Source organism: Pristis pectinata, chromosome 2 (genome assembly GCF_009764475.1).
Source record: "Pristis pectinata isolate sPriPec2 chromosome 2, sPriPec2.1.pri, whole genome shotgun sequence".
In the NCBI taxonomy this organism is placed as follows: domain Eukaryota; kingdom Metazoa; phylum Chordata; class Chondrichthyes; order Rhinopristiformes; family Pristidae; genus Pristis; species Pristis pectinata.
In genome coordinates, this window is record NC_067406.1 from 138809668 (window position 1) to 138836727 (window position 27060).

Sequence of the window (27060 nt, forward strand, 5' to 3'; positions counted from 1 at the left end):
CATTTTACAGTCGATGAAGTACTTTTAAAGTGTAATCACTGCTCTAATATAGGAATTAATGTCCTAATATTTTATGCCATGAAAGAGAAACATGATCCAACTGGCTATTTATCAGGATTGCTGTTAGATTTTTGAACCATATATACTTTGTTGATTTAAATGCATTGGCATTGATTATACTACCAGAATAGTTAGAATATAAATCTTCTTTAAATTTCATAATGCTATTAATTAAATCATAATAGAGTTTATTGACTGCAATAATCAGGGGTATTTAAGGTGTTGGGAGTGTGGGCAGGGTGGTGTTTGATGAGTGTACAAAAAAAAACTGCTTCCATTAGTGGATATCAGTAACCAGAGGGCACAAACTTGCAGATACAAGGAAAAATGTTTGCAAAGAGCCGGTTACTTTGAGCTTGAGCATGTTCAAGTCAAGTCGAGTTTATTGTCATGTGCACAAGTACGGTGAGGGACGGGTACGATGAAAAACTGGCTTGCAGCAGCATCACAGGCACATAGGTACAGATAACACACAGAATATAAATTATACAAGACAGCAAAGAAAAAAGTGTGCAAAACAAGACATCAGTACAAAAAAGGAAACTGAAAGGGCAGCGAAGTAAGAGTATTAAGAATAACAGAAACAGGAGCAGGAGGAAAAGTTTATAAAATTATGAGAGACATAACTGGGTGGACTGTTGGAGTCTCTTTCCCAGGGTAGAAATGTCAAATCTTGGAGGACGTAGCTTTAAGTGAGAGGGGGAAAGTTTAAGAGAGTTGTGCAGGGCAAGTGTTTCACACAGAGAGTAGTAGGTGCTTGGAATGCACTGCCAGGGCTGGTGGTGGAAGCAGATATGATAGTGGCGTTTAAGAGGCATTTAGACAGACACATAACCAGGCAGGGAATGGAGGGATATGGACCATGTGCAGGCAGATGGGATAAGTTTCATTTGGCACCATGGTTGGCACAGACATCGTGGGCCGAAGGGCCTGTTCCCATGCTGTACTGTTCTATGTCCTATGTTCTATGAGTAGGGTATGTATGTAGCTCCTCTGCTATTCAAATAGTTGTGGCTGGACAGATCCCAGCCTCAGCTCCATTTCACCTGCCTCTTCCCCAATAATCCAAAAATCTGACTGTTTAGTCTTGAATATATTCAATGACTTAACTTCCACAACTCTCCGGAGTGGAGAATTCTGAAGATTCATAACCCTCAGGAAAGCAATCCTTCCTCATCTCCATCTTCAATGGGCTTATTCTGAAACCCTGCTTGATCCCCCAGCATGGGAAATACCAACAGTAACTTTGCCTTGATCCAGCAATGAAAATAAAAAGAGCTGAGAAAACACCATGGCGACACAGGAGACCGCAGGTGCTGAAATCTGAAGCAACACACAAAACGACGGAGGAACTCAGCGGGTCAGGCAGCATCTGTGGAGGGAAATGGACAGTGGACGTTTCAGGTCAAAAAAATGAAGAGGGGAGATCGCCAGCATAGAGAAGTGAAGGGGAGGGGTGAGGCAGGAGCTGGCAAGTGATAGGTGGAAGGGTTGATTGGCAGATGGAGTCAGATGGGAGAGGCAAGAGTGGAGATTTTGACAGAGACTGGGGGGGGGGGGGGTGACAGGTGGAGGCAACAAAGGGCTGCAGATTCCCTCCTGACCCGTTGACTTCCCACCAGCTTTTTGTGTGAGGAAACCTCATGTCAGGACTGCATTTATGCATCAAATTGAGAATTTTATATTTGAGAATGAATGGAAGGCCATTCAGATTGGGCGCTCAGTCACAGATTAATCTGGAGTACTTTGGTACACTCTGCAGAATACTTGTTATTCTGAATCTGTACCCTGTCTGCGGAGACCCGCACAACACTCTTTCTATTTGGGAAACCATGTCATACATTATCGACTTCTTATCTCCATACTCAGTTTGGCAGCCAATTTTACCAAGGCTGTCTTGACAAAGTGCTTGCCAAGTAATCCAGATCCCTGACTATGTGCATGGAAAACAATTGAGTTTGAAATGAAAGAAAAAAGTAAGGGCAATATATCAAGAATAAAAAGACAATTTGAGTGTACAACACTCCGAGTATTTCTGTTCTGGTTGGATTCTGAGCTGATGGTTTTATCATTCAGACACAAAATCCGCTTGGAATGTAATAATCCTGGCACCTGAAAGTATTCTTTTGCCAACACATTTACTTCCAGGTTTCGATCTGATTGATAAAGTGCATTGTATAAAAGCAGCTGTGGTAATCAAATGCTCATGTCAGACTATAATCAGAGAGAATTTGACAGCAATATTGAAGATTGCCCTGTTAAATACTACATGGAAGCTGCAAGACAGAAACAGGCCATTCAGCCCCACAGGATGTTGGTGTTTATGCCCCACATCAGCCTCTTCCTGCATTACTTCATCTCACCACACCAAAGACATGTCACCTCCCTTCTCTATCATTGTTCTGATCCATCTCTCCAAATTGAGAAGGTCCCAACCAGCTCTGTTTTACAATCAAATCTCAATCGCATATGTTAAAGAAACAAAGAGAAGATCTTTGCAAAAAGACAGCTTTTATCAATATGATTGCAAACATGTATAGTACAAAAAAAGCAATAAGGATCACAGCATGGGACCTTCCAGGAGCTCAGAAGGTCCGAAAGCATTTTACATCTAAGTAAGTATTTGGAAATGTTTACCAAACTGCAATGAAAGAAACAAAGCAACTAATCTGTGCACAGCGACATTCCATAAAAGTATGAAGACGCAAGAGACTGCAGGAGCGAAAAGCAAACTGTTGGAGGAACTCAGAGGGTCAAGTAGCGGCTGTGAAGGGAAATGGACAGTCAACATTTCAAGTCAAGACCCCTCATTTGGTCTGAACGATAGAGGGAAGATAGCCAGTATCAAGAGGTGAGGGGACTGGCTAAATGTCTTTTAAATGGTATAATTGTACCTGCCTCTACCACTTCCTCTAGAAGGTGTATAGAGGTTAGAGTTCGGGTCATGGAATGTTATTAAGGAATATGGCAGCAAGGTTCATTGATAGCGTTGAGGTACAGAGTTAGTTAGTTATAAGATAGAGGGGCTGAATGTCTCCTCCTGTTCCTGTCTTTCTATGAGCCCACCACAATTCCAAGATAATACTAATCCTTTTGCTCGGCCCTTTCCGTATATTCCCACCAATGCATCTTCTCCATCTTTGAAAGTCAAAAGTTGGAGATTGGCAGGTCCAGAGAGCTAAAGGTTCTCAACGGAAAAGTGAAGGGGTTTGACGGTCTATATAAGGAGATAAAGTATACAGTGGCAAGAGGGCCCATCACCTGCAAGCTCCCTTCATGTTCTGCACCATCCTGTCTTGGAATTCTTTTTATCATCTCTCGTTCCAAATCTTGGAGCTTACTGGTGAGCGACAAGCACCTTCACCACTGTAGCAACAATCTGCTGGGGGTGTTCAGGGGGTCATGCAGCTTCTGTGCGGGGAAAGGAATCGTCGACGTTTCGGGTCGAAACCCTGCATCAGGACCCAAAATGTCGACAATTCCTTTCCTCCCACAGATGCTGCTTGACCCGCTGAGTTCCTCCAGCAGATCATTTGTTGCTCCAGATTCCAGCATCTGCAGTGTCCTGTGTCTCCATCACTGTAGCCTCTGTGGTTCCAGAAGTCAGCTCACCATATTCTTCTTGAAGACAATAAAAGATGGTCAGCACGTGTGGTCCTGCCAATAACTCCCACTATCAATGAGAGAAACAAAAAATGGCTTTGAGTCAACTGTATCATTAGAAGATTCTACAGAGTGAACTCTAGCTACAGATAAGTGGAGGATGATGTTCAGGAAAGAGATGAAAATTTGAAAAATCACTAATTGCCAACTCACCTTCTTCTGATTAAAGCACTGCTCCTCATACATAGCAGTTGTGTTTTCTTCTGTGAATACAGTTAACAAAATATTTGGAATATTGGGCTTCACTCATAGGGAACTCGACAGCGAACGCTTTGGTTAGGTCACAAGTAGAGTATTGCATCCACTTCTGGTCACCACACTTTACAAAACCCCTTGAAAGTGCCCAGAGATTTATTGAAGGTGAGGTCTGTAACTCACAAGGTTAGGCTGAAGAAGCTGGAGTCGTTCCCCTGACGACTAGAGAGAGGCAGACAAGATTATGACCGGTTCAGAAAAGGTACGAAAATCAAATCTCTTCCTGTCCGCTGATGGCAGCAAGACAAGGAAACACAGATTTAAGTTTGGGGCAAGAGCAAGAGGGTGAATGTGAAGAAGGATGTTCGGCAGCGAATGGTGATGATCTGGAACAACGTTGCCTTTGAGAGAGGTGGTGGCGGGAATAGTCATTGACTTTGATTTCAGAAGGCACTCGGAAATAAACTTGCAGGGATATAGAGATGGATTGCTGTACAGAGAGTTGGCAAGGACTCAGCAAGCTATAATGACTCTAATAATAATTCTATGACTGTAATGCCAAAACAGCTAGGTACATTTTTATGGCACTGGATATGGAAATAGGCATCTCCATAATAGCTGTGTCACTGAAATGGAGCACATAATTATGCACATTAGTCACCAGACCTGTGTACCTAAAAAAAAGAACAGAGGACCTTGTAAAGCAAGAGTCAACAGATAGACAAGCAATTCTATTTGTTCGACAGGCAAAATACCACGGCATATTGCAGTTTATGAGCATTTTTGTTTTGCTGTATGCTTGTTTTCTGGAGAAATTAACCAGCTGGTTGGCAGTTGGCCAAGTCAATTATGGAGCCTGTGCTGATGGTGAGGGTTTAATCAAGAAATTAAAATCTTTTAAAGTTCTGTCATGTGATAAACCAAGCGTTGATTACTTTTATTTGCTGCCTTTAAGGGTAGCTCTGTGATTTCACAGCCAGCACCAATGGTGAACATAAAAGGTCACGAGCAAGAAATTCCGTTTCTGTGGGCCGTTTGATGAAAGTTTCTGCACGATTCAGAAAATTTCCAGTATTTTCCAGTGTTCTGAATCTCCCCTGTGTGTGACAGGAAGTTGCTGGGTAAATACAGTGATGTCAAATGGAGTATAAACCATGTTTAGATGTGAGTTATAGAGTCGTAGTGTCATACAGCACAGAAACAGGGCCTTCAGCCCAACTGGTCCATGCTGACCAAGATGCCTGTTGAAGCTGGTCCCAATTGCCCGCGTTTGACCCATTTCCCTCTGAACGTTTCCTATCCATGTACCTGTCCAAATGTCTTTTAAATGTTGTTATTGTACCCGCCTCCACCACTTCCTCAGGCAGCTCGTTCCATATACGGACCATACTCTCCGTGGAAAAAGTTGCCTCTCAGGTTCCTAATAAACCTCTCCCCTCTCACCTTAAACCTATGCCCTCCAGTTCTTGATTCTCCAGCCCTGGGGAAAAGCCTGTGTGCATTCACCTCATCTGTGTGCAAAGTTTATCTCTCAATGCTTTAGTGGACCACTCACACAGCACTAGACTCAGGAAGAGTGTTGGAAGTGACCCCTTTTGGATTCAATGTCACTTTCCTTTCTGTTTCTCATGACTCTTGTTGATTCTCCAGTTAACCAAAAACCTAACTATCTCTGAATATAAATGACTCGGGTTCTAAAGCTTTCCAGACCAGAGAATTCTGAAGGTTCATGACCCTCAGAGAAGAAATTCTTCCTCCTCTGTTCTAAATGAGGAATTCTTTTTTCTGAAACCATGTCCCTGTCAAACTCAACAGTTGTTAACAGCTGTAATACTGCGTGGGGAGGTGATTCCACCTTGTGGTCGTGGGTGGAGGCAGGTGAGAACGGGAGACACAAGCTGGGACAAATCTCAATCCCTGTAAGGATGTCAGGTCAGTTCAAATATTGCCCTGACCCCCTCCCCCCAACCCTAGATGCAGTCTGGCCTCAGGACCAACTAAGTCCAAAAGTTCCAAATCTACGGACTGGAAATAGGGAGCACATGTCTAAAAGATCATCTGCTGCCATCTACAAACTAAGATAAGGAGTTATATCATGTGCAGACCAAACTGCATGATCATGACAATCACTTCCGTCCATTCTTATAAGAACTTGCATTTTATTCAAAGCAACAAACAATCTGCTGGGGGAACTCAGCAGGTCGAACAGCATCTATGATGGGGGGGGAGGAATATTCGATGTTTCTGGTCGAGAGCCAGCATCTTGCATTTTATGCATCTTTGTCTGAAAGTCTGTACACTTATGACCTTTGCTGAAATGTGCAGTTGGCTAATTCTTGCTCAAAGTGCAGGAGCCCACGCTGTTGGACTCGGTACTGTTTCCAAATCCTGCTTCCTATGTATAGCCTGCCCCCATGTGGGCATCAGCAAAACTGCAGCTGAGCAGCTCAGTGAGCCTCAGTCCTGAGCTTGTCACAAGGCTGAGTCAGCCAAACTTTGAGTTGTAATGTCATGGAGCCAATTCTGCAGAATATTTAATTATCATATGTTGCATGCATACATACGTATTCACACTTGGACACACACGCACACACATGCATACATATCTGCACATATACACACACAATACACATATGTGCGCACATACATGCACACACACTTATACACACAACATACACACAGACTGCATTGCTACACGTGCACGCATCCATAGTATTTACACACACGTGCACAAACATGTACCCATCCACATGCACACACACGATCGCACACACATACATATGCACATGTACATGCACATGTACACATGCACACATGCACAAATACAAACACATCAACATGTGTGCACACACACACACACACACACACACACACATACACACACACACACATACACACACATGTCAGCTGCGACTCATCTGGCAATTCTTTCACTTGTGAATCAGAGGATCCAGGATTAATTTAAGACTGACACCCTCACACAGCACTGACGGAGATCTTGTACCTCAGAAGAAATGCTAAACTCTTTATTCCCTCAGGCTGATATAATAGCCTGAGGGAATAAAGAAGAAGAGCCAGCAAGTCTTCCTGATCCGGTTATTGTTTGTCCCTCAGTCAACATCAAAAACACATAATATTTGGTCATTTATGCATTGCTGTGTGTGGGAGATTGCTGTGTGAAAATCTTGGCTCCCGCATTCACTACATTACAGTGAAACACCTGGACAAAGTTTGTTGTCTGAAATACAATTAGGGCATCCTGAAAGTGATGTGGTGCTATAGAAATGTGCCTTTGTTTTTCTTAATATTGAAATCTATATGTGTATTAATGTGCATTGTATATTTTATGCTCCTTTACAAACACACATTTGTACACATACAGTATATGTGTACGATGTCTACTATCAGTAAAATGATCCCTTTTAGAACCAGTTTTGAGCCCACACCAGCAATGAGGTGCTCAAGGCATAGCTTGGGAAACTTCTTTGGAGTAAGCTTGTTCAAAATGCATCTGACTTTCCATGAGATTCAATCTTGTCGTTTTTTCTCATTCAGAAAGTTGCCACCTCATTTAGTGCTGTTGCTGGCAGTCTTGGGATAGTGCTGAGGTGCCCTGACCTCTTCCTCCACCTTGTTTATCTATTTATATATAATAAATGAGTACATATACTGGTAATTGGTTTATTATTGTCATATGTACCGAGATACAGTGAAAAGCTATTGTTTGCCTGCCATCCAGACAGATCACTCCATACATTGAGATAGTTCAAAGGGATAAAAAGAGAAAGCAAAGGAAGTGCAGTACAGGTAGACAAATAAAGTGCAAGGGCTATGACAAAGTAGATTGAGAGATCAAGAGTTCATCTTTATCGTATAAGAGGTCCGTTCAAGAGTCTTATAACAGTGGAGTAGAAGCTGTCCTTGAGCCTGATGGTATGTCCTATTAAGCTTTTGTAGCTTCTGTCCAATGGAAGGGAGGAGAAGAGAGAATGATCAGGGTGGGAGGGGTCTTTGATTACATTGGCTGCTTTCCTGAGGCAGCAGGAAGTGTAGACAGAGTCAATGGACGGGAGGCTGGTTTACATGATGGACTGGGCTGTGTTCACAACTCTCCGCACTTTCTTGCAGTCTTGGGCAGAGCAGTTGCCATACCAAGCTATGATGTTTTCTGTGGTGCATCTGTAAAAATTGGTGAGGGTCATCAGGAATGAGCTGAAGTTTCTTAGTCTTTTGAGGAAGTAGAGGTGCTGGCGTGGTTTCTTGGCTACAGCATCTACGTGGTCGGACCAGGACAAAATGTTGGTGATATGTGTGTATTTTTAAATTGGTAAATCGGTTTATGATAGTCACATGTACCGAGGTACAGTGAAAGACATGTCTTGCTTATTGCCCGTATAGATCAATTCAATACAACAGTGCATTGAGGTAGTACAAGGTAAAACAATACAGAATGCAGAATAAAGTGTTACCGTTACAGAGAAAGTGCAGTGCGGGCAGACAATAAGGTGCAAGGTCACAACACGAGTCCATCTCATCGTACTAGGGAACCATTCAATAGTCTTATAACAGCGGGTTAGAAGCTGTCCTTGAGCCTGGTGGTACGTGCTTTCAGGCTTTTGTATCTTCTACCCGATGGGAGGGGGAAGAAGAGAGAATGTCCAGGGTGGGTGGGGTCTTTGATTATGTCTTTACAGAGTCCATGGAGGGGAGGCTGGATTCTGTGACGTGCTGAGCTGTGTCCACAACTCTCTGCAGTTTCTTGCGGTCACAGGCAGAGCAGTTGCCACATCAAGCCATGATGTATCCAGATAGGATATTTCCCATGGTACATCAACAGTATACTGTATGTCTATACATACAATGTACACACATATGTAAATACATGCACATTCATTGCTGTGCCAACCAACTGCTCGGGGCGTGTGGTGACCTAGAGTTGTTTCTGGATATCCAAGGAATAGATCAGATAAGATAAGGTAAGATTTCTTTATTAGTCACATGTACATCGAAACTTACAGTGAAATGCATCTTTTGCGTAGACTGTTCTGGGGGCAGCCCGCAAGTGTCGCCACGCTTCCGGCACCAACATAGCATGCCCACAACCTCCTAACCCGTACGTCTTTGGAATGTGGGAGGAAACCAGAGCACCCAGAGGAAACCCACACAGACACGGGGAGAACATACAAACTCCTTACAGACAGCAGCCGGATTTGAACCCAGGTCGCTGGTGCTGTAAAGCGTTACGCTAACCGCTACACTACCGGTGTTTACTGTTCTTTCACCCTAGGATCCTGGAACTTCTGCAGCACGGAGACCTCGACATCCTGAAGCACAAGTGGTGGCCAAAGACAGCCCAGTGTGACATCTCGTCCCCGAACAGAGCCCAGCAGAAAGGCAGCGCCCTCGACCTGGCTAGCTTCGCTGGCGTCTTCTGCGTTCTGGCAGCCGGGATAATCCTGGCCTGCCTCATAGCCATCGTGGAGAACTGGTGGAACAGACGGAAGGGATCCCGTGTCCCGTCCAAGGAGGTAAATTCGTGCAGCTGTCACCTTGTTGTCCCTGTGATGAGTATCAGCAGTCTGTTCCCATGCAAAGTCTCCACAGCGTATGGCTTGTGCGTCTGAAGCCTCTGGGTATATGCAGCTTCTCTGGCAGTGAGCTAGTAGCAAGGGAATGAGCAGGAATGTCAATGTGACTACTTGTAGAGTGGAAAATTGAACACACACCTCTGGGATGGGCGATCTTCCAATGAGGCCAGTTTAAGTATAACGGTGTTCTCTTAGAAGAATGAGAGGTGATATCATTAAGGCAGATGCTTTGTTCCTTCAGGGTTTGATGAGGCAGATGCTTCTCTTGGCTTGGTTGTCAAGAACCAGGGGTCACAGACTCAAAATAAGGGGTCAGCCATTCAGGACGGAGATGGGGAAAAACTCCTTCACCCAGGGGGTGGTGAATCATTGGGATTCTCGACCCAAGATGGCTGTGGAGGCTCTGTTGCTGGGTATATTTAAGAGAGGTTGAGAGAATTTAGATATGAAGGGATACAGGGTTAGTGCAGGGAAATGGTGCAGGGGTAAAAAACCAGTTGTGATCTTATTGTGGAAGAGCATTCAGGAGGAACAAGTGGCCAACTCCTACTTCTTTTTCTTGTAACGTACACCATATGTGCATCTATAACGTGCTTAGCTATTGACTACTGATCACACTCCTTGTTAGGGGTAAAAAACCAGTTGTGATCTTATTGTGGAAGAGCAGGCAGGAGGGACGTGGCCAACTCCTACTTCTTTTTCTTGTAACGTACACCATATGTGCATCTATAATGTGCTTAGCTATTGACTACTCCTCACACTCCTTGTTAGCACGTCATCAAAACAGCAACAATATCAAACAATTGCTTCAATACAATGCTTTTGAGTTCATAAAACCACCCACGATACACCGTATCATCAAACTAAATTTGACACCAAGTCACCTGAGGATAGATGATCACACCCTTGGTCAAGAGGTAGGCTTTAAGGAGGGTCACAGAGGCCAGGGGTTTAGTGAGGGAGCTTTAGATAGAGCCTTGACAGCTGAAGGCATGGCCTCCATTAGTGGGAGCATAAAAGTACGGATGTACCAGAGTTGGTGCTGTCTAGAATTCTCAAGTGTTGTGGAGATGGAGGGGATTACAGAGTTAACTGTCCAGAAATGCGGGCTGAAGAGGATGGTTCTAAAATTACTCTTACTATGAGAATGACCATGTCAAATTACTGGGTAAATTGGACTTGAAGATTTCACCAATGTTACTGGAGAATTATACAGTCACTGTCTGAGCAAATGGATCCCCTTTGTTGTTCCCTGTGCGGAATTGGTATAAGGTAACAAAGTGAGGGAGGAGCTCTACAGAATGTTGCAGCTCTATAGAACTCTGGTTTGACCGCACTTGGAATATTGTGTTCAGTTCTGGTCGCCTCATTATAGGAAGGATGTGGAAGCTTTAGAGAGGGTGCAGAGGAGATTTACCAGGATGCTGCCTGGATTGGAGAGCATGTCTCATGAGGATAGGTTGAGTGAGCTCGGGCTTTTCTCTTTGGAGAGAAGGAAGATGAGAGGTGACTTGATAGAGGTGTACAAGGTGATAAGAGGCATAGATCAAGTGGACAGTCAGGGACTTTTTCCCAGGGCAACAATAGCTAACACGAGGGGGCATAATTTTAAGGTGATTGGAGGAAGATATAAGGGGGATGTCAGTGGCAAAATCTTTACACAGACAGTGGTGGGTGCGTGGAACGCACTGCCGGCAGAGGTTGTGGGGGCAGATACATTAGGGACATTTAAGAGACTCTTGGATAGACACATGAATGATAGAGAAATGAGCTATGTGGGAGGGAAGGGTTAGCTAGATCTTAGAGCAGGATAAAATGTCGGCACAACATTGTGGGCTGAAGGGCCTGTACTGTGCTGTAATGTTCTATGTTATCTGAGAAAAGGGGAATACTTGGATCAGGGTTCACAGAGGAAAGGCCAGCCTGTCAGCAGGACATGACTGGTCAGTAACACCAATCACGTAAAGTGATATTGACAGCACATTTCCAAAATTCATTGGAACTAAATCTCAGAACTGGAGTGCAGGTGGTTATTGCAACAGAACAAAAGTTTGGTTATCCAGCACCTTCCAAACTAGTCTGCTCCAGTTGCCTACATTTAAGAGGAAGTGTCCCAGCTGACTGACGGGCAGCACAGGGGTAGAGAATGGGATGAAACGCACTATGATGCTGGAGGAACTCAGCAGGCCAGGCAGCATCCGTGGAGAAAAGCAGGCGGTCAACGTTTCGGGTCAGGACCCTTCTTCGGGACTGAAGATGAGAAAAGGGGAAGCCCAATATATAGGAGGGAAAAGCAGAGCAGTGATAGGTGGACAGAAGAGGGGAGGTGGGGTGGAGGATGGGAACTGGGTGGGTTTTCCTACATGGGAGCTAACCAGCACATTTGATTCACTAGCACCTGTCATCAGCTTTTGCTGTAGCATATTTAATGTTAATGAACAGGGACTGACTTCTGGGCATCAGTCACAATTTTTATACAGAAGTTTTGAGTTTACATTAATATATCTCATCGTCAGAGTTTGAGGGGAAGAAAGGGAGCTTGTTGGACTTACTTTACAGGCTACGAATTGAAAGTATGCAAAGCTTGGCATAATTCAACACCACTGCATTGCGTAGCTGTTGGGTGGTATGTAAAGACAGTATGATGCTTCCTTGTACAGCTTCCATTCTAACTGTTGACATAGGAATTTCTAATGCTTGTTCCAAGAAGCTGGCCAAATTCCTATGGCCTCGGTCACAGTGAATCAGAGAACTGTGCTGCTTCATATCAATGTGGCAAAGTGATTTATATTGACACTAGTTTTTATGTTATTGGATCTGCCTTACTATTTGAAGGCTAGTCCATGAATGCTGATCGTTTTCTATAAAAATCTTGAATGAACAGTCTTTATTTTATAAACATTTCTTTATGGATTTAATTGTTATCCTTTACCATTTTAAAGCCGTTTCTACACAGTGGGATGGAGAACAAGGTCTACAATTTGGTAGGTATCTGGTAATCAGAATCAGTAGGTGGGGGGGATGTGGTTTGGCTGTACTTGGGGAGACAATGCTGAACTCTGGGAGCATGGAGTGAAGGGTCTGGGTTCTGGAGGGTACAAGGAGGTAACCCATTGATAATAACCCACCGTGGAACGAGACAGATCTCTGGAGAAGCTCTGGTGGACCAGAATGGAACATTGCTTTGCTTACAAACAGACGCCCAAAATTTTCTTTAAAACTCGGAGACGGAAGATTGAGATGAGATGCCCAGCTCAAATTGTAGGGTTCTCTGAGAATGGTGAAAAACTATTCTTCAATTCTTTAGCCGGATGTAAGCATTGATGACAGGGCCAAAGTTTATTGCCGTACACCCACGCCGGCTCCCACCCCCGCCCCCCATCACCCTGTTTCTTTCCTTCCCCCCACCCACTCCATCTGGCCCCTCACCCACACACTCCTCCCACTGGTTCCCCTCCCCCGCTTCCCACCTGCCCTCCCCACCTCCCTTACTTGGTTCCGTGCTCCACCCTCCTCCCCTATCAGATTCCATCATCTGTAGCCCTCTGTCGCCTCCACTGATCCACCTATCGCCTGCCAGCTCTTGCTCCAACCCTTCCCCTCACTTCTTTATACTGGTGATCTCCCCTCCTTCTAGGTCCAGACGAAGGGTCTCGACCTGAAATGTCGACTGTCCATTCCCCTCCACAGGTGCTGCTCGGGTTCCTCCAACATCTTGTGTGTTGCTCCAGGTTCCATCATCTGCAGTCTCTTGTGTCTCTATTTATTGCCCGTCCCTAATTGTCTGCTAAGAAGGGGAGGATGACCCCACAGTGTTAATGGGGAAGGAGTTCTAGGATTTAGACCCCATGATAATGGAGGAACAATGATACCTTTCCAAGTCTGGATGGTGTGGGATTTGTAGAGGATGATTTGATTGATTTCTCACGCCTCTGACCTCTCCCTGAAATTCTACTGATTATTTAGTCCACAGTCAATGACTATTTGGCCAAAAATTGAGCTCAATTCCCAAAGGAAAAGAATTGCAAAGAATCTATCTGTTCAAAAGTCCTGTGCAAATTCATCAACCAGTTTGCAATTAAATCAGTTTTCAAAATGTTATTATGGGCGGAGATACAACTGATGGAAGGCCAGACACGGAATTATTTCTTCAGGGGCACTGGTGCACCTCCGGATCCCATGAAAATCTGGGATTTTTCTGTTGTCCCCATGAAAATCCTCTCGTTTACCATTAGCTTCTTGTCTGCAGTTCCACCTCCATGGGATTGGCACGTTGCACACACACCCATCATTCCAGACTGAAACGGCAGCTTTGTGTCCCAACAACTTGCATATTTAAAGGAGTGTTCCTAAATCTGCAGACAGTTCGCATGCCTTTCAAAATGACAGGGTCTGCTTCACTTGGGTTAATAGAATGACACAGCCACTGACCCCATTTGACCCATGTTAAGATCAAGTTAAAGTCAAACTTAACTTAATTTACCCCCTTTGTTCCCTAATATGCTGTGCATGAACAAAAAGATGAAGGATGTGTTCTCAGTGCACAGAGATGAGCTTATGTTCAGTTGTATTTTAGTTCACTGAAGTTCAATTCACTTCTGTACGTCCCTGATTTAAATGTGATTCCTTCCGTTTAACCTTTCAAGCACCAGTTGTTTGCTCTTGTCAGTTCACAGTCATCACTGGAGGCTTGTGGCACCTTGCAGAGGTAAATTAAATCATTTGACAATAAAAAGCATCTATGAATAGCCGATAGAGGTTAGAATGAAAAGAAATGAGCAGGGCATTGTCTTTCTCTCTCTCTCTCTCTCTCTCTCTCTCTCACTCACTCACACCCTCTCGTCTCTCTCTCGCCCTCTCTCTCTCGCTCTCCCTCGCCCTCTCTCGCTTCAAACAGCATCACCTTTTTTGACCCCAGGAGGAAGCTCAAGCTGAGCATAGGTTGGAATAACTGACCTGTTTTTGCCTTATGTTCTATGTGTACAAATCATTAGATGATCTACATGCACCTTCTATTTTTGAAACATTGCTGACCACAGAAAATGTACTCAAATATAAAACAAGATAATTCATGTCGCATTATATAAATACATGTAAATTCCTTTCTATTGTACTTCATTCGACAAGTCAGATTGGTTCAATACAGCCTATAAATTGAGAACACTGAACGTATCAAGCATGTATCCCCTCTTCCACTACCTGTAAATTTGTCTCACCTCTTCCACTACCTATAAACCTAGATCGCCTCTTCCAATACCTATAAACCTAGATCTCTTCCACTACCTATAAACCTAGATCGGCTCTTCCAATACCTATAAACCTAGATCTCTTCCAATACCTATAAACCTAGATCGCCTCTTCCAATACGCATAACCCTGTATCACCTCTTTCAACACCTAGAAACCAGTATCACCACTTCTGTGATTGATCTCTGAAGCTGCTCGTTCGATAGACGGCCAAAGAAAAATCTTCCTTCCTCTGCCTCCCCTCTCCACTTTCTGGGCAAATGGAGGAAATCCATTCATTCTCCGTGAGGTTGTCTCTGGTGTTGGGATAAAAGGCAAGTTTCCCAGTTTCCTAAACCTGTACAGGGGTATATACTCAAAGAAAGCACAGGTCAAAGACAGTATTCAACTGTAGAGCACTCCCTACGTTTAGTACTGGAACAGGATGAGGCCATTCACCCCTTCGTTCCTGTTGTCAATGGATCAGGTTTTGGTGGATGTTCCAAGTTCTATTCACTCACCTTTGCTCCATATCTTTTTGATATCCATCAAAGATGAGTCCAGCTCAGCTTTGGAAATATTAGTAGGCCCAGCATCCTCATAGCCTTTTGAAAGAAAGAGAATTATTTCCACCACCCTTTACATGAATGGGTGCTTCATGAATTCATTCCTGGATAGTCTGCCCCTAGGTGTCAAGGACTTCTTCATGGGGCATTTCTTCACTATTAGAATTACCCTCTCAAACTTGACCCTATGGAATACATTCACTATTTTCCAAGCTCAGATAGATCTGCCATCGAAACTCAAGAGGACACAAGCCAGGTTCATCAGACCAGATCTCACACTTGAACCTTTATAAAGGGGAAGAGATGAGGAGTTGGCAATTAACATGAACAATAAGGATCACTTATCCTCTTGAGGTGCTTTACATTTTGCAGTAAATGTAAGATGCTTAAATTATATGCCAAATAATAATACATACCAATACGTCCTGCTGATCCAACCAATTGTTAAGCCATACTGGCTGTTACAATTTATTTTTAAAATATTGTGCTGAAATTTATCCATTAGCTAGCTAAAGCTGCAGTGAGCTAATCAGGGAAAAGCCACTGTAAAGTAAGGGAATTTTTTCACCACAGAACACTCAGTTGTAAAAATCATGGTTAGGTGAATTGTTAAATTAAACTGTTCACCCAAACTAATGTTAACGCTTGTTAACTTCAGGCTCAATGTTGCAGTTAAGCAACCAGTTCCATCAATATTCAGAGAATGGATCCGTCTACCGGGTAAAAATTTAGACTGAGTTTAGTGTAATTGAAACATAATTTTCAAACATAATACATCAATTTATTTTTCTCATGCCATTTGAAATTGATCCATTAGCAACTTCGAAAGCAATATCACATAAAAGCAACCTAAAACAGTCATGACAACTGGAAAGAACTTACAATTATTTTAAGTTTTTCATGACCTTGTGAAATGTCAAAGTGATTGAAATACTTTTGAAATACTTCACAACCAATGAAATACTTTAAAAATATTTTACAGCCAATGAAGTTCTTCTGAAATACTTTCTGGCCAATGAAATACCTTTGAAATATTTTACAGCCAATGAAATTCTTCTATGTTTTATGGCCAATGAAATACTTTTGAAATATGTTACAGCCAATGAAATACTTTACAGCCAATAAAATAAATTTTAAATGCTTTACAGCCAATGAGGTATATTTAAAATGTCAATGGAAATGTCTACAACCTGTAGACTACTGGCTCTGAGGCAACAAAGTCAGTAATCTACTCCTATATCTTAGCAACAGTCATGTTGTAAATATAACCATACAAATTTGGTGGAGGTAATTTGGTCCATCACACCCATGCCAGCTCTTCTTTGTATTTATTCATTCATTGGAAATAACAGTATTCTTTAGTCCATCCTGATTGCTCCCAAACTAAGGATAGTTAAGAGTGAGCCACATTAGTGTAATTAAAAACAGAAAATGCTGGAAATACTCAGCAAGACAGGTAGGATCTATGGACGAAAAACAAAGTTGCCATTCCAGGGTGTAATCCAGCCCATACAATGAAACCCAATGTAGGTGCATTGAAACTGTGTTCAACACACATACATCGACACATTGAGCTTCTAGGGGCTGACTTCTACCCAAGTGTCAACCCATTTATCTGGCCCTTACACTGCCAATTCCCTATATCTCAGAGAAACTGTCAGCATGAAGGAAAGACAAGCAGTATCACAGCAGTAAGCCCAACAAAAGGTGCCACTGAACTTTGTAACACAGCAAACTTAAGAACAATCAGGCTGGTGAGACTTTTTTAACACCAGCACTTATTCCATGTTAAAATTAATCAAGGTTTTAAGAAATCCTAAACTATTCTCCACCTGTGGTCAGAGAGTTGCACTCTTAAGGAATAACATATAAGCCTCTTATTAGGCAGTTTATTAACTGCTTGAGTGACCTTGAATATAGCTGCCACAATGTGGCTGTTTGACCGAATCTTGTACTGCAGTGCACCCATTAAATGATATCACTGGCAAAATCATAAGCATCATAATCACTCAGCATCAAGTTGAATTCTTGTGTTATTTTAGTATGCTTATTTAAGAAATGTGCAGAGAAGTAACACGGTCACTGACACTAATGCAGAACCCAGGAGTTGATAATTATCATCATTAATTGGTAGCCCAACAGTAGTCTCGGCTCAATGAGGAAGCCTCCCTTTCAGTAAGCACGTTGAGCCAGAGACCTGAGAAAAAAATGGAGACACCAGAGACTGCAGATGCCGGAATCTGGAACGCAACACACAAGATGCTGGAGAAACTCAGTGGGTCAGGCAGCATCTGTGGAGGGAAATGGACAGCTGACACACTAGTTCCCTTCCCCCACTGTTCCCACCCGCCCTCCCCACCCCCCTCACTTGATTCCATGCTCCGCCTTCCTCTCCTATCAGATTCCATCATTTTCAGCCCTTTGTTGCCTCCACCTATCACCTCCTATCACTATTTCCACTCTCCATCTGCCTATCACCCCTACTCACCTGGATCGACCTGTCACTTGCCACCCCTTCCCCTCACACTGGCTATCTCCCCTGTATCCTTCAGTCCAGATGAAGCATCTCGACCGGAAACACCAGTTGTCCATTTCTCAAAGTCAAAGTCCAGTATATTTTCATAAGCACAAGTACATGTGTGCACAGGTGCAATGAAAAACTTACTTGCATCAGCATAACAGGCACATAGCATCATAGCATCTCTCCACAGATGCTACCACTGAGTTCCTCCAGCATCTTGCGTGTTGCTCCAGAGCACAGCATCCTAGGCTGGCACTGAGGAGCCATGGCACTCTCGGATGAAGGAGCCATTGAACCATGGCCCCGTCTTCTCCCTCAGGTGGACACAATAGACTACTGTTCTGAAAAGGAGGTTAATAATCAGCGATGTCCTGGACACTACTGATCCCTCAACCATAAAACATATAATCTTGTTTTTAATCACACTGCAGACTGGAAGAGCTTGCTGTCCCCAAATTGGCTATCGTTCTTCTTTCCTGATAACAATGTACCTTGCAAAAGTATTTCATTTACTGGGATAATATCCTGAGTCATAATATAAATGCAAACCTTTCTTTGGTGCTTCATAATCATCTCAGTTAACTGGAAACACAAGAGACTGCAGATGCTGGGATGTGAAGCAACACACAATCTGGTGGAGGAACTCAGCGGGTCGAGCAGCATCCGTCGGGGGAAAGGAATTGTCGACATTTCGGGTTGAAACTGCTGCAGGGTTTCGAGCTGAAACCGCGACAGTTCCTTCCCTCCCCCGCAGATGCTGCTCAACCCGTTGAGTTCCTCCAGCAGATTGTGTGTTGCTCAGTAAACTGGAGATCTGCTCGTCAACTTTGACACCACTTCACACTAACACTTCTAAAATAGCCGTGAGGATAAAGGTCGTCTTCTGATGGGCTTGTCACTGGGGCTTTTACTCTGCCTCCCGACCTCTCTTCCAGTCCACAACCATTTGGCCCTGGAGGCTGCAGCACCCAATGAGATATTTCTGATCTTCCATGATAGAGGTGAACGGTATAAGGGAGAAGGGACAATAATGATGGTGTCAACTTCATTTTATGTTTCCTTTTTTTTGGATCAGCACACCATCTACTTCGAAGAACTTGTAATGAAATATGGCTTTATTATTAGACTAAGACATCCCAGATGCATTTCCCAAGAGTGGAGGCACATCTCAGGCCAGATGACTGAATGCTTCGTCTGTTCAGTTCCTCCCTGCCCCACCCAATGCTTCCCACAGAAATGTGCTTTGCAGTCATTAGCTATCAAGATGGGGAAGATGTGCCTTTCTTTGGCTCCAAGTCTTGCCTTGTATGTCTCAATAGAAAACAAATCTTCGATCCCATGACTGGATGACCTGATGTGGCGGTTAAAATCAGATTAAGCTTCTTTGTCTGTGGAATGTATTACCAATGTTTTATAGTTTGTGTAATGTATAGTCTGATGTTCTGAGACAAAAACTAGGAAAAGGGAAAATGGGTGCAGGAAAAAATGGCCAGTTCTCAGGAACATTGAACGAGTTATCTGAAGTGGGAGAACTTTATAGTGAGTCCTGCAGGCTGCAATATGCCCAGAGGGAAGATGAAGCTTTAACATCAAAGTCAAGCTTATTGTCATCTGCACAAGTACATGTATGAACAGGTGCAATAAAAAGCTTACTTGCAGCAGCATCACAAGAACATAGCATCAAATACACAACACTCAAAGAAAAACATAAATTAAACATAAATTATGTAAAATTATACAAGAAAGAACACAATTAGAACAAAACAAAACAAAGTCCATTGTAGTGCAAAGTGGTCATAGTGTTACTATACTGAGGCAGTGATTTGGTCCAAGAACTGAATGGTTGAAGGGAAGTAGCTGTTCCTGAACCTGGTGGTGTGGGACTTCAGGCTTCTGTACCTCCTGCCCGGTGGTAGCTGTGAGAAGATGGCATGGCCCGGATGGTGGGGATCATGCAAGATTTAACAAGGCAGTTGGTACAATCAGAGCCATGAGGCCATGATGGCAGGAAGACTTCAATACCATCCTGCCTCTTCTCAGCTCATGCCCTGTTCAGATCTCTGCTTGAAGGTATCACACACTGATGAAGCTTTCTCTTCTGCAGGACTGCCCTTCCCTCCTACTGAAGCTCAGATCAGGGATGTGTAGTTTTGACTGGTTCCATTCCAGGTCTTGATGGATATCTTGACTCTAATCTCTCTCTCTCTCTCTCTTTCTCTGTTTGCTCCCATTGACAGGACGATAAAGAGATTGACCTCGAGCACCTACACAGGCGAGTCAACAGCCTCTGTACAGATGATGACAGCCCCCACAAGCAGTTCTCCACCTCGTCCATAGACCTGACCCCCCTGGAGGTCGACACCATCCCGACGCGACAAGCTCTCGAACAGATCAGCGACTTCAGAAACACGCACATCACCACCACCACCTTCATACCAGAGCAGATCCAGACTATAAGCCGCAGCCTCTCAGCTAAAGCCGCCTCAGGCTTTTCGTTCGGGCCAATGCCCGACCACCGAACTGGCCCCTTCCGAAGCAGGGCACCCAACGGTGGCTTCTTCAGAAGTCCCATTAAAACCATGTCCTCCATTCCCTACCAGCCAACTCCATCATCTGTGTACAACCTCAACAACGACCCTGATCGGGGCACCTCTATTTGAATGTCAAATTTCAAGTCCTTTTCCTTCCAACCAGGACTCAGTTTGTGAGACGATAGAATTCGTGGTAGGACTAACCTGAACATACTTTCTCTTTTGTTTTTTTTAAAAAACAAGAAGCCAGGATCTTAGTTACAGCTTTCCCAGATATAATCGCAATAACCAGCCTGTTTGAAGCAAGTGTGTTTATTTCCGCTGCATCTGGATTCAATGCTTTTGCTGGTGACAGTTTCATGTGGTATCCCATTTTGGACCAAGAGCACGACTTGCTATTAAAAGTAATGAACATTCAGGCCATAAATTCCAGAATGCCACATCTTATAGGGTTGCTTATATATGAAGCCATCATGTGCTTGTAGAGATATTTCTGGCATATCGTTTCAAAGAAGGAAATAAACTTAACGTGTGTGTGATCCTTGCATAATTTTTTTAGAAAGGGAGAAAGGTCCAGAGGTTGTACCATATGCAGATGTTTTCTACTGTACAGTTTAGATTAAATCCAGTTTTCCCACGTGCCCAGGTCTGGCAAAGGTCAGTTGGTTCCTCTATTCCAGGGAATTAGTAAGTTCACTATTGCCTGATAGAAATGTCAGCATTTCCTTATTGGGCATAGCCTTTGTTCCCACTGCGGGAGGAAGCAAAATGTCGAGGCTGAGTCTCTTGATTCTTTGCAGCTGTATAATAGTGTTCCTGGGCAGCGAATGACAAATATTAACTCTTTAGATTAGTAACACACATCTTGATTTAAGTACTCACCGGAATATGGAATTATACTTTAGAAATCTAATTACGCTGTCATGTAAGCTTTGTAAGAGTTACATTTAAGTTCATCCAAAAGTAAGATCACTCTAAAATTTTTAAGACGAATTGAGCTGAAATATAAACTAACCAAAGTTATAATGTCATTGAAGTTAAACTGGTAGCTATCTGAAATCTTACAGCACAGAAGGAGGCCATTCAACCCATTATGTCGATGCCACCTCTTTGATCCAAATCATTCTATTGCCCTAATCTTTCTTGAAAGTATTCTCAAAATCCCTTTTGAAGATTCCTTTTTGAATGTGGCCTTAATTCTGCTAACAGGGAGCAGACAGAAGTAGAGAACTTGTCTAGGGCAGCCTTCAGCTGACTGGTCAGAAGGTGTCCCAAAAGGAAATGATTGAAATGGGACGTTAATTGAATCTTTAAACAATTAGTTTAACTAAAAGGCTAAAATTCACACACAAAAATATTCTTTCGTTAACTAGTTCTGAAGTTTAAGCTGCTACACATGGGAGAAGGCACTGGATCTTCTTGCATTCTATAAATCGAAGTTAAACTGTATTGGTTAAAATACCAGCACATCTTTATGTGGAGGCTAGCCAGTCTACCTGCTTCATGCACATGGGAGCATTACTTTTGTATTAACTTGCAGCTTTAAGAAGTTGGGAAGCTCATTAAGCAGTAGTCAAACCGTGACATTAATATATCTTGCATCCAAGATCAGAGACAATGAACGACTACAGAAGCCAGTGACACTCTTTGTGATTGGATGTCTTTGGGAAACACGTTTGGTAAGAACTAGGGATCATCAGTGTTTGTTCTTTGGGATTAAGCTTGCCTTCAGAGATCCAAAATACAGAAGCATGCTCACTTGTGGATTGAATTAAGTTGGATGGTGAAGGTGCTGGCATTGACACAGAGAAGATTCATCAGAGATACTCAGACCATGCAGATCGTATAGATAGCCAATGTGCAGCTTTGATTTGACACTAGCCATGCTATTTTGGACCTTAGTGCTCCGACCAATCGCGTCTCTTAACTGCATGGCTCAGCACCTGCATTAACACCGTTTATGGGGATCATCCGTCAATAGGTTCCTCTTGATTTCTGCTGTCTGTTGCTGTAATTCCTCAATAAAATTGCAAGCTCTGCCTTTGCTTCAAGTTGCTGAAGGAGTGGTGTGGCAGGTATTGAAACACGTCGCCCTGACTTCAAGGGCTCTGCACAAACCTGAGTGCAGTGGACACTCATTCAGGGAGACAGCAAGACTGGTGGGAGCACAGAGCAGTAAAGCTTGAAGGAAGAGGTCAGAAGAAAGAAACTCAAAGAGAGGCTATTTCCATCTAGAGTGGCCACCGAGCAATTATCCCATCTGGATCTCAAAGCAACATTGCTTCATTAAGATGTCATCACAGTCACAGCTACCAACATGGAGCAGGGCAAGGACCACATTGCCAGTGGCTGTCAACGTGACTGTGACCATGAACTTTTTTATGCATTTGATTGCTTTCAGGTTGGAGCCAGAGGTATTTATAACATCTCGGTTTGCAGCTATAGTCACACAAGAGAGGTCACTGAGAGTCCCTATTCAAACGGTTATGAGTACATTTCATTCTCTCCTGCCCAAGGTCAGCACGTAGGTAAAGGACGCAGAGGCTTTGCAGGTTGCTTCATGCAACAGGCTGTCATTGACTGCATGTGCAATGTGCTGTGTCTCAACTCAGTCACAGCAAAAAGGAATTCTACACCCTCAATGTCCACACAGTGTGTGACCATAAGCAGTGAACCATGCAGGACACCCGAGTGTCCTGGAGCACACTTCATTCTCTGCTAACTGCAATTTTACCCATGTGTAAGGACAACTTGGGAGACTGACTGATGTGCAAACCAACCCTACATGTGTATCACACACACAGTGAAAACCAGATCACGTGACAGAGCAGACATTTGGTGCGCGAACGCTTCATGCCCACCTCCTGGGCCAGTGCGTATTTACAGAGCAGGAGCCATGATTCACCATCATCTTCCACATGCTACGTGACCCTACAAACAGTGGGCACACGCACTCCATCTTAGGAGAAAGTGGAGGGAGGGGATTGCCTCGCTCCCATCCTCTTTTTGCCCTAGTGTCCATGAAGAATTCACTGATCCCATTTCCCTAAACACCAGAAAACATTGGGACAGGTACATGGTTCAGAAAGGTTTAGAGGAATTTGTGTGAAATGTAGGCAAATGGGACTCACTAAGATGGTCAGCATGGACGAGTTGGTCTGAAGGGCCTGTTTCCACACTCAATGACTCTGACTCTATGACACCACATAATAAGTAATTCCTCATAACGGTAAAATCGTGTGCATTCCCTTGGCACCTATCTTCCATGTTCCTTTGTCCTCCACAGTCTTCCCCCCGTGGCTGCTCCACATTTGGTAGTAGACAGTGGAGAAGGCAGCAGATGGCCTTGGAAGATGATCTCACAGAAGCTTGGGCTGAAAGACATGGCTTGATACTGCACCGTCTCACCACTGGCAAGAGCAGTAGCAGAGAGACAAGATTGGGGCAACAAATGATGAGCAAAGTATTTGCCATGCCTCCAGTAGATTGTTTCGGCGCTGCCTCAATGTTCCCAATGTCCGAGGACAGATTGCTCCAAGCTCCTTTGAAAATTGTAATCCACAGTTATGACAGCAGAGGTCCGAAGGCAGCAAGTAATGCACCTTCAGTAACCAAATGGCTGCTGCAGAAACTGCAACGGAAGCCACTCCATCCATGCAGGAAAACTCTGGCCCTGTACCAAGGTAGAACTGGACTCATCATTGCTTCTTGCCTTTCCTGCACACTTCTCAATGCCCCAAGCACTTCATTGTGCAGACCCATCAGCCCTGACTATGGATATTCTTGGGAACACTTTGAGTCCACTGGGAATCTGGCACTTGGACTTTTCTGGTCCCTTGTTCTGGTCGTGGTGTCTGATCCCATGAATTACCATAGGGCCAGTATCCGAACCGGTAGGCACAAGTGTAAAGTGGACAGTTGGCACGTCTCCATCCTCCCTGGTCACTGCCCGCTGCCTGTATATCAGGATGGAGAGAGGTGAAAGGCTACAATGGTGTGGTGAGGCAGAGCAAGTAAGAGGCCTGTGCTCTCAGTAGCTTGCAAATTAATCAAGAGTGTAGTTTGACAGGGAGGTGGTTTGTGAGGAGGAGGGTTAGCTATGAGGACATGCTCGTTCCAGTTGTTTCACAATGCTGTTGGTCACACCCATTTGGTAAGATGGTCGTTCTCCTGATAATCATCATTGTCTCCTCCTTGGGCTTGTTAAAACATGTCGACACATCAGTCCCTTTCCATTCACCTCTGCGCTCTTCCTGCAAGACGGAGGAACGGTGTCAGTGAGGGTGGTGCATGTTAATGCAAGTGAGCTGTGAGGTGTTGGTGTGAGGACTGTGCTGGTGCAGACCATGCAGGAATATGCAGTGGAGCATCTGAATGTTCTGCAAACTGATTGGTGGTGATTTTTAGTAGGTGTTTAATGGAATGTGATGCATTGAGCAGTGGTTTGGAGAAGTCAGTGGCCTATGGAAGTTGGAGATGCATTCATTTACCTTGATCAATTGTGTGATATTGGTGACTTTTTTTGTGCATAGCACTGTATACAAGTACTCTCTGTAGATACCTGACACTGACTTCAGTTCTCACCGTCGAATGAGTGCGTACCTGGGACCTCTGCCAACCCCCACCCCACCCACCTCCTGATACAGGACATCACTCTGGCATTATTCCTCCTCCAGGTCAGTATCAGAACTGCAGTCTCCCACAGTTTTCCACTTATCAAATGAATCCAAACTCTGATTCACTTCCTGCATCTTCCTCAGCCACAATGTATCTCCCCTTTAAGACATGCAGTCTACCTTTAACTGGAGTGCCTGCCACCTGCCCCTTGGTTTATGTCTTCAGCTAATCAACAGTGAGGTTGAAACTACCTGGGCACTGTGGTCAATCAAATGACCACACATCAAACAGTCGCTGTTCTACCTGAACTCTAATCACCAGGTCCAGTTTAATCCCAATCCCAATCCAATTAATCCCTCAGTAACTGTGTCAGAAACAAATAATTATTGAGATTCATGGTGAGTTTTTCCTTATCTTTATTAAAAGAATAACATTTTTAAAAAAAAACAAAATCAAAAAACGAGTAGATAGAAAGCAGCAACATTTTTTTCTGTGTTTGATAACAATTTTAGGTGTGCATTAACTCGAATTCTGTGAGAAACTGAGATTTAAAAAATGGCTCATGGCTGTTTCTTCTGAATTATCTTGTTCAGCACAACTGAACAAACATAAAAATATATATTTTGATGCTAATTCTTCTCTTTTATCTGTTCTGAAATAGCGTCCGATATAGTTATATTGCTGATTTGTATAATACAATGTCTACAGTGTCAGACAACACTCATTTTTACCACGGGGAGACAGTTTATAGAAGAACGCAAGTTGGTGGAAGCATGCCCAACTCTCCTAAAACCTGTGACTCTCTTTCATTTCAAAGTGTCGTTATGGATTTTCAGTTGGACGCAATATACAGGGACGCCAGATTATAATAATTTACTGGGTTAGTAAAGGAACCATAGTTAACCATGAACAATATTTATAAGCCTATTTTAATGTAAGTGTCGCATATAAAGAACACTTCTTTTGGGTGGGGTGGTGGGAAGTAAGGGGGTGCAAATGGCAAAGCTTTCTGTGTATTATTTGGCTAATAAAATTGTTTCTTTTTCTTACATGGTCGTTTATTCATTATTTAAAGGTAACCATCCTCATAAACTAAAACCCAGAGACTTTTGAAAATACTCAGCAAGTCAGGCAGCATCTGTGGCAAGAGAAACAGAGTCAACGTTTCAATCTTTCATCAGAACTATTCTGATGAAAGTTCATTGACCTGAAACATTAACCCGTGTTTCTCTCTCCACAGATGCTGTCTGACCTGCTGAGAATTCCCATCATTTTCTGCTTTTATTTTGGATTTCCAGCATCTGCAGTCTTTTGCTTTTTAATTGGCATTCATGGGATTATTGACCTTCTTGGATTATCAGGGAGCTTCCTGATTATAACTTGATATTGTCACAAACCAGCAACAAAAGAAACACACTGAGCATGATTCAGTGTTAAAAACTATTTTATTAATCACTACTTATGATAATACGTAAAATAAAAGTTTAAAAAAAAATGTTAGTATGTTAGAATTCAAGAATGTTAAACCTCGAACGTTAACCCCAAAACTAAACTCTTCGTGTGTGTGTGTGACAAAGTCCAAAACTCCCAGTTCCGGAATGGTTCTTAAAGTTCAGTTCCGCAAGCCATAAGGTGAAACATGAGCAAGGGCTTCTTCAACAACCACCGTTGTCTGAAGATAAGATGTAGATGTAGAAAAACATAGAGAGAGTACATACGAAATCCAAATGTTCCACGATGGAACCCAAACGACACTCCAGTGTTTACTCGGTAGTGACTTCCTCACCCCGAAAAGCATCCGAACCGTGGTCGTCCACACACAAATACCTGTTTCCTTCTACAGGTCAGCAACAAAGTGAACTCCACCGGATTACTTCCAACTTCCATACATGGATTTCAGTGGCAAACACAGTTATTGTTTCTCATCCATCGATAGAGAAAACAAGCAGGCTGGTGTCTCTCTCCCTTCTCTCTCTCTCTCCTTCTTCTTCTGACTTCTTCAACAACGTCATTACGTCCTTTATCTTCTATTGACGTAAGCACGCCCCACACACACATACACACACACTCTCTATCTTAAAGGGACTTTCACTG

At 43.4% G+C, this 27060-nt stretch overlaps 1 protein-coding gene across 4 annotated transcripts in view; it reads left to right on the forward strand.

Moving 5' to 3' along the window:
* The window catches only part of grid2 (glutamate receptor, ionotropic, delta 2), a 930013-nt gene extending 903998 nt beyond the window's left edge, over window positions 1-26015 (forward strand). For 2 of the 4 annotated variants that reach the window (XM_052010062.1, XM_052010064.1), the window contains 3 exons: window positions 9206-9446; window positions 12449-12490; window positions 20056-26015. In XM_052010062.1, coding sequence (XP_051866022.1) covers window positions 9206-9446; window positions 12449-12490; window positions 20056-20478 — 706 coding nt within the window. In that variant the 3' untranslated portion in view covers window positions 20479-26015. The remainder of the gene's footprint in view (window positions 1-9205; window positions 9447-12448; window positions 12491-20055) is intronic. The other 2 variants (XM_052010063.1, XM_052010065.1) reach the window with 1 other exon arrangement.
* Window positions 26016-27060: the final 1045 nt, after the last annotated feature.